Below are 12,784 nucleotides of genomic sequence, written 5' to 3' on the forward strand. Positions count from 1 at the left end.
AGTTCACCTCCCAACAGGTACCCTGGTCTGGGTCTGGACAGGAACTATTTGGGTTAGTGGTTTTCTGTTGTTTGTTTATAGAATTGTTCGTTAAATTTATTTAAACTGAAGATTTAAAGGGCTGGGTCTGATGGTACGCGCCTGTATTATCAGCACTTATAAAACTGAGGCAGGATTACTGTAAGTTCAGAGCCAGCCTAGTCTACATACTGAGTACCAGGATAGCCCAGGTTACATAGGGAGATCCTGCCTCTAAAAACAAAAACCAAGGTGGTGGTGGCGCACACCTTTAATCCCAGCACTTGGGAAGCAGAGACAGGTGGATCTCTGTGAGTTTGAGGCCAGCCTGGTGTACAGAGTGAGTGTCAGGGCTGCCAGGCTACATAGAGAAACCTTGTCTCAAAACAGAAGTTTTAAAAAAAAGAAACAACAAAAACTAACCAGACAATGAGATCTAAAGGGAGTTAAACTTACTTACATTATCTTTTAAAAAGATGATTGAAGGGAAAAAATGCTATGGGATTAAAAAAATGTTACTTCTGAGGATTATAACCTGCATTTGTTCCTACAGTTTTGCCATCTGTGACCTCAGTTTGTCCGAGCAAAGGCAACAGACCCAGATCCCTAAGTGGTAGCTGTGGCAGGGAGAGTCCTGCTTTCTCCACCAGCCCTGTCTGCACTTCCCGTGAGGCTGGGTCCAAGGTGCCCAGGTGGTATGTGGCACCGTGACTAGCTCTCCTGTGTGGGCACATTCTTCAGTGATGAGCCAGCAGTCATCAGTGTGTGCCTCTTAAACTCAAAAGTGAACTCTAAGGGTTGTTTATCAAAGGAAGTTCAATCCCCACTCTATCACAGTGATAGGTTCTATCAGGGTTAGCAGTGTACTTAAGCAAAATTCCTTAGCAACAGTACACATTTGGGGCTGCTGAATTGTCACAGCCCTGATGGTGTTTATGGCACTCCTGGTGTTGTAAGGAAGTGGGTGCAAGTTGGCAGATGGGAGATGAGTCAGGGGACTGGGCTTTCCTGCCTGAGGAGGTTTGACTGGATGGAAGGGCAGGCTAGAGACAGGCTCACACGGGAGCTGGTACAGATTCGTCGCTTCTGCAGAGTGAGCCTTGGAATGCATTGTTCCATAGCTATCTGGCCATGTGGGAGAAGTTTTAAGGCAGAGACCTGCAGAGCCTACATGCAGAGTTTGATGCAAATGACTACCTTGTAGATATGCTCCTTCCAAGTTTGGTTCTTTAGTTCCCAAGCAAGCCGGGGCCTGTCAAGCGGGTTGTGATGTCCTTGGAAGCATGGTGATGTGTGGCCCACTTGCCCTCTGCCTTAGGCTTTCCCTAGGTCATGCAGGCACTTTGGGTGAAGTGGCGAGGGCAGAAAGGAGGGCACTTGTGTCACCAAACCCCAGTGTGGCTGTCTCGGTCATATGTACCCTAGAAGGGAATGGTTCTGAGTATTCTTTGAAGACATGTATGCTATTCCTCTAATGGGCACTTTCAAGTCTGCTAAGTGGGAAGACAGCCACAACTTTGTTCCCAGGGCAGGAGCCTGTGGTAAAGCCACCATACTTTTGGAATGAGCACAGGGCAAATAATGTCCACACATCATTTCCTTTGACTTGTCTTTGTGGTCCCAGTCCTGGTGTGTCTTCTGAAAGTCATTATGTTTCTTTGTTGAAGTTGAGATTTTTAATTTAGGACCCAGATGGTACAGAAGGTGAGCTTCCATAAGCCTGCTTTACTAAACCGTGTGTCATTGCTCTGGATTGTGGCGGCAGCAGATTCATTAGAAAAGCAGATTGCACCCTGACTCATCTGCCTGTCTGAGCTCTGCAGTCGGCTGCTCTGGGCTCACCGGACAGTGTGTGCACACTGTCTGCTCTACACACCAGGGGCTATGGATGTCTGGCTCAGGCCATGGAAAACCCTCAGAGGAGACAGCCCATTGTGGGGCAGGAGCTTTGTCCTGGAATTTTCTGGCCTTCATCTGATATAACCTCGTGTGCTTCCTTTTGAGGGAAGGGTGCTGTGGCCTGCCCTCTACAGGACATGTACCAGGCCAGGTCCTTGTGCTGCCTGAGGGGAGTGCTGTGGGCAGGTGTTTGGCAGCATGGTTCTGGCATCACCGTCCAGGGAGGATAGCAGAGCCTGTGGCTGCAATGGCTGTGCCTGCTCACTCTGGTCCTAACCCTTCTTTCTCGTGTTACAGCAGAAAAAGTCCTACCTGGAGCGGAGTGTTAAGGAAGCTGAGGACAACATCCGAGAGATGCTGATGGCACGAAGGGCGCAGTAGGAGCTGCTGGAGAGTTCTCCCCTCCTGACTCCCTCCATCCTGTCAGGCAGGCAGGGGCTGTGCAGGGTGCTGGCCTCCCTCTGCCCCTCAGCCCCACAGTCTCTCCAACACCTTGAGCCCCCTTCAGGCCCTACCTGAATGTCTGCCACTCCTGCCCAGCACACTGCTCTCTCCAGGGGCAAGCCAGGAGCTGTCAACAGACGGAGACTGGAGGGCAGGTGGAGAAGGCTGCCCAAGCATGTCTCTAGGCATATGGGTTAGACCAATAAAAGGCTGCATCTTGCTCTGTGGCATCTGCTTTTCTCCAGCTGAGGAGAGTGAGAGGCAAGTGTCTTCCTCAGCTCTTCTCCTTTTCTCTTCCCTTTATGGTCCTTTGACAGGGAGCTTATGGACCTCTATGTAGTGCATAGAGGAAGAAGGAAGTTGGGAGGTGAACAGAGCCACAATTGGCTTCAAGATTTCTTTCCTGTTTTCTCCCTAACTTCCCAAACCAAGTTCAATAGCAAGCAGTATCTCCAAGGCTCTGTCTCGTGCTTGGCCTTGGTGGGCCAGTGGTCTTGCCTGCTAGCATCCCCAGGGTGGGCAGTGGTGTTGGGAAGATGGCTTATGTGTCCTTGGGACAGCTCATTCAAGGTGCAGTTTTTAGGAATTTTACTGCAGATCAGTTAAACACAACAGTTACTGAAAACTATATGTAAACTTAAGTATTTAGAACAAAAACAGTCAACATTCAGAACTCATCCCTTCCTATTGCCCCGAAATTGGCCACTGCAGGGACTTGGGATTAGTTGCTGAGTCCAGGCAGGGTGTTACTATTTGGTGGTGGGCTTTGTGCCTCAATAAATTGGGAGTATTGATCCGATGTACGACATAAAATTGTGGGTAGTTTCTCTGAGATGTGATCTCATCTAGCCCAGGCTAGCTTCATACTCACTGTTTAGCCAAAGGTAACTTTGACTTCCTAAGTGCTGGAAGCATTATCTCCCCTCCCGCCCTGCACTCCACCCTGCTTCCCACCCTCCACCCTACCCTACCCTCCTGCTGCTCCCAGCTGCCCTGGTGCTCTGAAGCCAAGGAAACTGGCTTGTTTTTTTTTTTTTTGATAGCTTAGCGACACCCTGTGGCTAAATTTGAGGTGAACAGGTTGGTTAACTAGTTTAAGAGGGTGTGGAAGCAGGAAGACCCTGTGACTGTGGACTCTTGGAGAGCAGCCCTGGGCAGCCAGTCAGTCACCCAGAGGTCTGTTTCCCAGGACCTGGGCAAAGGAGAGTCTGAGCTGTGTTGGTGAGTATGACTGCCTAAGCAGTCTTTGAGGAGATAGCTAGAATAGAAGAAAAAATCCTGAAAAAGTCCTCTTTATGGATGGACAGTGGTCACAGCTGACCTGCTCACCTCTTACAAGCTCTGGTGGATGGGATATGACAGAGTTCAGCCCCAGGGTAGTTTAAATTATCTGCAATAATTCAGACAGCAGGTTTTGGACAGGTTTATTGAAACATACAGGGTGTGAGCAGAGAAGTCTAGTGGTGTGTCACATATTGCCATTACCTCGAGTGTATAATTTAAACATTATAAATATATATATTTCATAACTAAGCCTTTGGCCAAAAAAAAGTAAAATTATTTAGCACATTTGTTAAGGATCAGTAAGAAATGACTTTTGAACATTAAAAAGATCAAGTCACTGAATTAAACAGCAGTAACCCTTACTAATCTAAAACTCCGTAGACTGAAGGTAGAGATGTCTGCGCAGACCTAGCCACTTATTACAGCAATCAGAAGAGATGGGAGCAGGTACACCTATTGGAGGTGGCACAGAGCAGCCAAGCAGGAGAGCTGGGCTCATCAGGTGAGCATGTCCCAGAGGCAGCAGCAACAGAGAGCAGTCCAGCAGGCCGTGAGGCAGGTGGATGTGCCCAGGTCATCTCTTCTTTGGTCTTCCACCACATAGACTGGAGAGAAAGGAAAGGGAGAGTGAGAAGAACCAAGTATAAATCTTAGGCCCTGCAGTTACTCCAGGACCAGAGCAGAGGTTATCTGCAGTCTGTTTCTCCTGCCCTTGCCAAGGATGCATAAAGGGTGGCTTGGCTCACCCACTACTTCCTTGCCTCCCCGCACTCAAGAGGACAACATTCTTCCTCCTAGAAAAGAATACTAGGGACACTACAAAATGACCCTAAGCCAAGGCAGTGAAACTGGTGGATCCCAGTCAGCTGAGAAGACAGGAAGTTCTGTGCCCTGCTTTACAGAGGTTATGGGGAGGGGCAGTCTTTCAGATTCAGCTAAGCAAAGCAATTCAAATCTGCCTTAAAGGAATTGGGAATTAAAAACAAACAAGCAAAACAAGCAGGGAGGGCAGCCAGGTCAAGTGGGGCAGGTGGCTGGAAGCCTTCAGAATAGAGCTGGAAATCTTAGCTTATACTGTGTACACACCAGTTTCTTTTCCCCTAGGGGGCCTATTCTAAATGGTGGGTAGCAATTGGCAGCTACTTCTTTAACCTTAGAACGGTCATCAAATCCATAAGCAGTAAGGACTTCAAACTTGCAAAGCAAGGAATATGTGGATTTATGAATTGGACCAGTTCTCCTGCAGCTGGGCTTCAAGCTCTAGCCTTGTGTTTTCTGTTTTTATACCCTGGCCACTGGAGCTGGTACAGGAGAGTGCCCTGTCTTGCTAAGGGTCTGGCACAGGTTTAATCACTCGAGCCCACAGTCTCCAGCTACCATACCATCCATTGGGTGGTTGCTCACAATGCCAAGTGTCATCCAACCCTCCACCTCTTTGAGGGACAGGCAGGGGGTGCCAGGCACAGGGCCTTCCCTCCAATGGACCTGGATCTTGAGCTTGCTCAGCTACGTCAACACAAAATACCAAATCCTGCCTTTCTTTCCAGATCAGCCAAGGTCATTCCTGCCAGGTTTCATTTCACAAATTCCTGGAAACATGGGGACCTAGGGACTTCCAGCTCATTCCCCTCAGACTGCTGATGGAGGTTAAAAGATGCCCAAGGCACCCATTTCCAGAGGACAGAGTCTTCCAAGCCCTTCTGACTCCCCATTCCCCACACAGGCTAGGAGGACAGGGATGAGGACAAGGTGGGGTCTACAGGTCTCCTAGCCACCTTTCTTGCTTTCAAGTTAACCAAAGCAGAAGTGATCCCAGAGCAAGTCTGAAGGAAGTCCTTCCAGATGCTCGTAGTATGGCTATGGGCCTAAAGATAGTCAGTCTTCCAGCAGTGCCTCCTAGATAGTCACCTGCTCATAGGGGAAGGCCTTGCATTTCCAGAGGTGTCTCCTGTACTGACTAGCAGGGCCTGGTCTCTGCCTTGGGATCTCTACACCCAAAGGCCTCACGGCTCTGTCTTCTGTGTTGCTACTATCCCTGTCACCTCTGTGAGGGAATATGGCTCAGAATTCTCCCACTTTCCCATTATTGATTCAGTCGTGTCTTCTGTGCTCACGGGGACTTACTGAAGCTGAGTACCAGTCAGTCATCCAGCAGATGCTGCAGCAGAGGTGGCTCCAGCCCACTGGTGTCCACACCCCAGGGGGTGGGGGGCTGGGAGTCAAAAGCAATGGGTGGGTGAGAGTAGGCTGCAGTTGGCCTGGAAAGAGGTTAGCACTGTAGAGCTTGCTCAGTTTGAGATCATCCCTGGAGATGAAGCGCCCTCGTGTGGCCATACTTGAGACCCAGGCTAGGTTCTGGTCCTGTGCTTACATTCACATCAACCAAAGAACTAACCTCATTCATTGACTAGGGACAGAGATCATCCATTAGTAGGGCCCTCTACTGGTCCCAGGCATGCATCAGATCTAGGCTCCTTGCCACTTTACTGAAGCCATCCTCCCCTTTAAACCAGCTGTCAAGTTTTCTCAACCTCAGGCTGGTGTGGGGTCTACTAAGGGACAGGTACCTAGAACTTAACAATCTGGTTGCAAATGCAAAAGCTGGCAGTGGCGTAGGCCTGAAGGTCAGAATGGTCAGAACAGCCCCAGAGGCCTTGGGTGCAGAGCAAGTGTGGGAAGACTCCGACTGTTAAGGGAAAGGCAGGTACACACTTCTTGCCTTTATATTAGAAGAAGGTAAACAGGCCATGCCAGGAGGCACAGAGTTTCCTGTGACCAAGTATCTACTCACCAATCCCTGGGGTCTTTCTCCAGGGCCACGTGACACACACCACACCAGAAGTCCTTGGTCCCAGGCTAGTCTACAACCTCATAGGTGTCATTTATGAGGGCAGGCAATGGACAAGTGGGACAGGATGAGTCACAAGAATGTGAGCAGAGGTCTTCTCAGGTATGTCTGCCTGACATCTGAAACCTCACTTGCTCTGCGCTGACCTTCTGAATGATTTATCAAAGGCTCTGGTGTGCTGCAGGTGCCCTCCTACATGCTTGCCAGTATCTCGACAGACTGACCTGAGAGTGCTTCGGACAGACAGACAGTCTGCTCCCACACAGAGTTCCAACACCGTAGGCCTTTTCTACAAGGACTTTCAACAAGTGAGGCTACACCTTGAAGTGTCCTGTCCCAGACCGGTGACAGGCTTGGGGTGAGGGGTCCTCAACTGTAAGGACCACACAGTACCTCCTAGAAGTGTCACCAGTGGAGTCTCAGTTGCCATCATCATACATGAGGCATCCAGACAAACAGAAGGCAGTTAACTAGCCTAGCCTTCCAGAGGTGACAGAAGATGCCAGAATGCCTTTCTACTGCATAGACCAAGAGGCAAATAAAAGGAGAAATCCTAAGCATTTTCATTTATAAACAGAACCTTAAGACATCACAGGATGGCTGGCACCCCTCATGCGGGAAGGGGAGGGCCTCTGCTCTGCCTCACCTTTTGGAGGATATACATGCCAGTGACACCATTGCTGCCAGCGCAAAGGTGTCCTGTTGCTAACAATGTTCACAAGCGACAGGCAGGTATGTGAGGAGGTACGGGTACACGCAGGAACGGTGACCGCACTGGGACATGGCAGGCAGATATGTAAGGGAGGTGGGGGTACGCATAGTAACGGAGACTGTAGTGGCACAGGCCCAACTTCATCCCCAGGGCTCAGCCGGACAGGTTAAGTCTGTAATGTTTTCTATGAACTCCAAAGGCTGAGGTTAGGAGACCCTTTCACACCTTTCTTCCTCTCCCATAGGATATAGGGCTGTCAGGGCTTGGCACAGCCCCAGCCAGGTTCTGTGACCACTGCTACCTTTGCCTGCTGAGCCTGGCTGTACCCAGCCTGACACCCTTGAAAGCTTCAGTTCTGGTCTCACGATCTTTTCTATGAAACTGGGTCATAAGAAACCAGGTCTAAATTCCTACCCTCTCAATGTCCCAAGATACTCTGAGGTAGAACAGACTGACAGCCGGACAGGCAGTTCCCCACTGATCTGGGAGTCCTGTGGCTGCCAGCCACTTGTTTCCAGGTGAGGCCAGTGTTCATGGACTGTAAGAGTGCTCACTTGGGGATGGGTTCTGTTCCTAGTCTCAGAAAGTGCAGCTGCCCCAACGCTATCTGAGATGCCGAGGAAACAAACCTAGTGAACCCCTGGGTCATCCACATGAGCCCCAAAGCAATCCCACCTTTGCCTACAGCTCAGTCACAAGGTCAGCTTGCTAGTTAGCAGTCCACCCCCAATGCTGTGAGCAGAACACCAGATGGCATTACTTTTGGATAAACAACTGAAAGCTAAGTGGCAGCACATGCCTGTAAGCTCAGCACTCAGGGCTACACAATATAGCCCTATTCAAAACCCTTCAACACAACTGAGTGCGTCTGTACAAACAGTACCGGCCTAATATGCAGGACTGCACTGCCAGTCTCTAGCCAAGCTGGAAGACAGGCTGGCTACAGAGTGTCAGGCAGAGATGCAGGTGATGTGTGGGCCTGAGATCAACTTCAACAGTCATGGTCTCCCAGTGTCAAGCAAGCAATCTGAGACTCCACAGCGAGTAAAGACGGATCCTGGGCCTTGCACATCAGGATGGCTCGTCTCAGAAGACAAGCAGTCTGGCTACATGTGCCATATTGGGATATGACTTGTGACAGGAGAAAGCAGTCTCCTTCCTGTGCCTGTTGTTCCTCTGAGGCCAACAAAGGGTCGGCATGGAGGTCACGATCTAGCTCATGCCCTACTCCAGAATGTGCTCTGGAGTCGAGGCCCACTCCTGAGGGCCTGCTCCAGCAGTGACTGCGACAGTAAATTCCCTGCATGCCTGGTGAGTGGGTGCCCTGCTGGCTCTTCAAGAGATCTTCTTTAGCTTTTCCTCATTGCTTCAGTTCCAACCCTGACTCTGCCACTCACTCACTAATAATACAGAACAAGTCACAGCTGTGATCCCACAGATCCGAAAGTCATACATATGAAGGGTATTATGAAGGAAATGAGGAGGTAGAGTGTTTGCTGGGACCTGGCATGGGGTTGAAAAGGGAGGAGGACATCATAGGAGCTACAGTGAGGTGATACCCTATTATGGGACAAATCATGAAAAATATGGGTTTTCTTATTCCGGGGAGGGGAGGGGCTTCTATTGACCTATATTAAAATGGGCTTGTAAGTGTGGGTCCATGTTATTAAAGGGTGACAAAGAAGTCTAGATACAAGATGAATCGAGTGTGTGTGCTGGAGGGAACACACAGACAGGTGACCTGCAATCACCCTTTGTGTGGCAGGCCAGGGCAGCAGGCAAGTACATACAGCTTTAGTTGGTGGGACCCTGCAGGGACTAGAGAGGCTGAATATCCAGACACTTATTTCCTTGGATAAAAGGAAGGAGAACTTCACATAGACATGGAACAACATTTCCTAGGTGTGGTGTCTACAGCTATCCCTAGCACACTAATACTAACTAATGAAGAACACAGGAAACTGGACAGCCAACATTTTAAGGGGCGGGGGATGGCTCAGTTGGGGAAGTGCTTGTCACACAACTGTGGGGACCTAAGCTCCTCCCCCCAGCATCCCTGGAAAGAAATTTAGAGCTACCAAACTCAGCTCTTCATGTTTGCATGACAAGCACCACACTATCTCCTCAGCTTTGTTCACCTTGGTTTTTAATCACCTGAAGCTCACCAACTAGAGCAGATGGGCTGGGCAGCAAACTCTAGAGATCCTCCTGTTTCCACCTCCTCCCTGGTGCTGGGTTTGGATTACAGCTGTATGCCGCCACACCCAGCTTTTTGGGTGCTGAGGACAGAACCATGAACACTTCATGCTTGCATGGCAAGCACTTTACCAACTGAGCCATGTTTTGTTTTTTAATGGCTAATCAAATGTGAGTAGTCTGAGAATGTGAAATCTCCCAGCAAGCCCTAGGAGAGTGAGAGGCAGGAGCATCCCAAGTGCTTACTACTGTTCCCCAGCAAAGATGATGCTGTGTGGTTAGCAGGTGGTACCCATTCAAATAGAGAAGACGAAAAGGACTTTTGCTGGAAGTTGGGGGACTTGAGAGGACTGAGCTGAGGCCCCAGACCTACTTTTCTATAACTGGGGTTCCTCTCTGGAAAGCTTCTGCGTGCTCTACTATGAATGAGAGTGCAAAGTTGTGGAAAGTACTGCATAGTGCCCAGGATAACACAGCAAGATGCAGAAATAAAGGCTCTCGGTGTACAAATATAAAGCCTCCCTGAGATTTTCAAGTATTTTCTCAAGCACTTTTCACAGTGTCTTCCTTTTTATTTTTACAACATTTTAAAATTTTGGGAGTGGGGTGTATACAACTCTGTGTGTGTGTGTGTGTGTGTGTGTGTGTGTGTGTGTGTGTGTGTGTGTGTGTAGGTCAGAGGACAACCTGTAGGACTTGGTTCTCTCTTTCCACCACATGGATCCTGGGGATAAAACTCAGATTGGTAGTCTGGGCAGCAAGCATCATTACCCACTGAGAAGTCTTGCCAGCCCAGCGTGGCTTCTGTGATTTGGTAGACAGTACATTGTTTGGCTAGACAGAGATACTGGAGAGTGGAGGGCCCTCCAGTGCATCACAGTACATGCAAATCTTGGCCTCTAAAATTCTGAAGCAAACATCACAGCAGAGCCCTCAACTGTGCAACACCCTCTGCACCAGCTGCCTGGGGCTCTATCCAGATGTGTGTATAAAGCTTACACTTTGACTTAAGTAAAACAAATAATTCCTTTTGCCTTTGTAAATCTGAGAGAATTTCCCATGCTGTTGAGAGAAGGAAACAAGCCACAAAGAGAATCCCAAATGGTTGCTTCCTGCTCCAAACCTTGGCTGAGCACTTTGGTAGCCCCAAAGGGAAGAGACCCTGAGCAGATAATGCTTCAATTTAGTGAGACAGAAACCCAGCTTCCTTTGATCCTGAGGTCGGTCAGAAGACTTCAAGGGAGGGGCTTGAACAGCAACTCTTCAGTGCCTTCTGGACCACAACTGACACTCAGCTCAGACCGGAGGAAATGTGAGTGGGGACTGCATGATGTCACTGTGAGGACCAAATGGGAAGGGGCAACAAGAATGGGAGGCTCCAGGGTGCACACGGGAAGAAGACAGTTTGTCTAGTGCTGAAAACCCAGCCATGGGTAACATCACAGCAGACAGACCAATGTCTCATATTACAAATAGATCCTAATGAAAGAATTTTGTTTTGTGTTTTTTTGAAACAGGGTCTATATAGCCCTAACTGGACTGCCACTCACTATATAAACCAAACTGGCCTTGAACTCACAGAAATCCTCCTGCCTCTGTTTCCCAAGTGCTGATTAAAGGCATGCGCCATCACACCTGGTTCTAATGCAGTTTTTAGAGAAATAATTGTGACTGTTAATGGTAGGCAGAAAACATTAAAATCCAACCTATTCATGTCTACTGCACAATTCCGTGTCCTGACAAAGTGAAGACTGAAAAGTCTACATGACCCTCCACCTCATGTGCTGCAGGTTCCAACAAACCTACGTCATCAAAATGGGGCTTTCACTCCAGTCACTACACACAGCAAGTTGCCTTGTCGTGTAAAACAAGTGAAAGATTCGTTTGGATACCCGTCAGGCTGGGTTCTCAGTAAGGGCTGCACAGTAAGACCCTGTCTCAAGTAAATTAGTAAAAATAAGATCAGTTTCCACAATGACCTAGATTTAACTCAATTCCAATGACAATCACAAGACATAGATAAAATGTAAAGAAAAGCAAGAGGACTGTGATAATTGAAATAAGATCCCTATAAAGTTATAGTAGTCAAGGCACTTAACTGTACTGATGAATGGTGTCTATGTCTCCATAGATGAAGGGGATAGAACAAAGAGAACAGAAAAAGACTAGCACGAACTTGGCTAACTGGCTCACAAATATGCATTGGAGGCCCAGTTTCAGGAGACCTGATACAGGCATACATGTAGTTGCCTATACGTAAGTGCAGGCAAAACAGTCACACATAAGATTAAAAAAAAATTTTTTTAAGTTTTTAAAATCTGGGCATAGTAGTACACACTTTTAATCACAGGACTCTGGAACAGCAGCAGGTAGATCTCTGTGGGTTCTAAATCAGCCTGATCTACATAGCAAATCCCAATACAATCAGGGCTACATAGAGAGACCCTGTCTCAAAAAAAGAAAAGAAAAAGGAATACCTCAAAACAAGTAAACAAAGGCCTACAGTAGATCTGTGCCATACTGATACTGTCTAACTGGAAGAAAACAGGGACCTGATCAAGACCCCTAAAGAATTAAAAAGAGCCAGTAAAGCAGACAATCTGTTTATATGTGGGGACTTGGTAGATGGGGACGGGATGGCAGTGATAGATTTATAGATACATGTTTTGCCTGTAGCTTATACCTTCTTCCCAAGGCAGCACAGACATGGGATTTCTCTTCAAGTCTGGTCAGGGAAGCTAATCCCCAACCCACCCTACCACCCAGAGCTGGCCATGGAGAAATCCTGTTACTGGCCTTGTCTGTGAGTAATAATTAAACAGGAAGGAATTATGCATGGAGAGGCCATGAACAATTGGGCCAGACAGGCCTGGCTGGGTTTCCCCACTCAGTCTGTCGGTATCAGATCAGAGCCTCTCCCTCCAGTCACACTACATGGCTGTCTGTGCTGCATACAGCCATCCACTAATGAAGTCTCCAGGAAAACCTAAAAGAACAGGGTTCAGAAAACTCAATATGTAGCGGCTCCAAGGGGCAATGAACCCAGGGAAAGGCACAAAGGCTTAGCACCCCTCCTCTACTCCCCCAAGCTCTGTGGGCCACTTAAGGAAAGGCTCCGGGAATGCTGTACCAGCATCAGGAGCAACAGTGAAGCTTCCTGAGGCTTGTGCCCAGCCGTCCTAATAACCCCCACCCCCACCCCCACCGGTGGTTCTAATGCCATCTCCTGCAGACATCATCAGAATGAACTGAGGACTCTGGGCTGGTGTCTGCCTCTGCTGCACAGACTGCTTGCTTGGTGCCTAGCAAACTTCCCACATCTAGTGTCAGAAGTGACCTCTGTTGTGACAGCATGTAGAAGAAATGGAGTCAGGTCTATTTTT

The 12,784-nt window shown here is 48.5% G+C and overlaps 1 protein-coding gene across 1 annotated transcript in view; it reads left to right on the top strand.

The window, feature by feature from the left end:
• The window catches only part of Pfdn1 (prefoldin subunit 1), a 55,509-nt gene extending 52,927 nt beyond the window's left edge, over positions 1-2,582 (top strand). Inside the window, exon 4 of the mRNA XM_027400782.2 lies at positions 2,215-2,582. Within this exon, the coding sequence (XP_027256583.1) occupies positions 2,215-2,298 (84 nt within the window). The 3' untranslated portion in view covers positions 2,299-2,582. The remainder of the gene's footprint in view (positions 1-2,214) is intronic.
• The last annotated feature ends 10,202 nt before the right edge of the window (positions 2,583-12,784 follow it).

Source organism: Cricetulus griseus, chromosome 2, assembly GCF_003668045.3.
Source record: "Cricetulus griseus strain 17A/GY chromosome 2, alternate assembly CriGri-PICRH-1.0, whole genome shotgun sequence".
NCBI classification, from domain to species: Eukaryota; Metazoa; Chordata; class Mammalia; order Rodentia; family Cricetidae; genus Cricetulus; species Cricetulus griseus.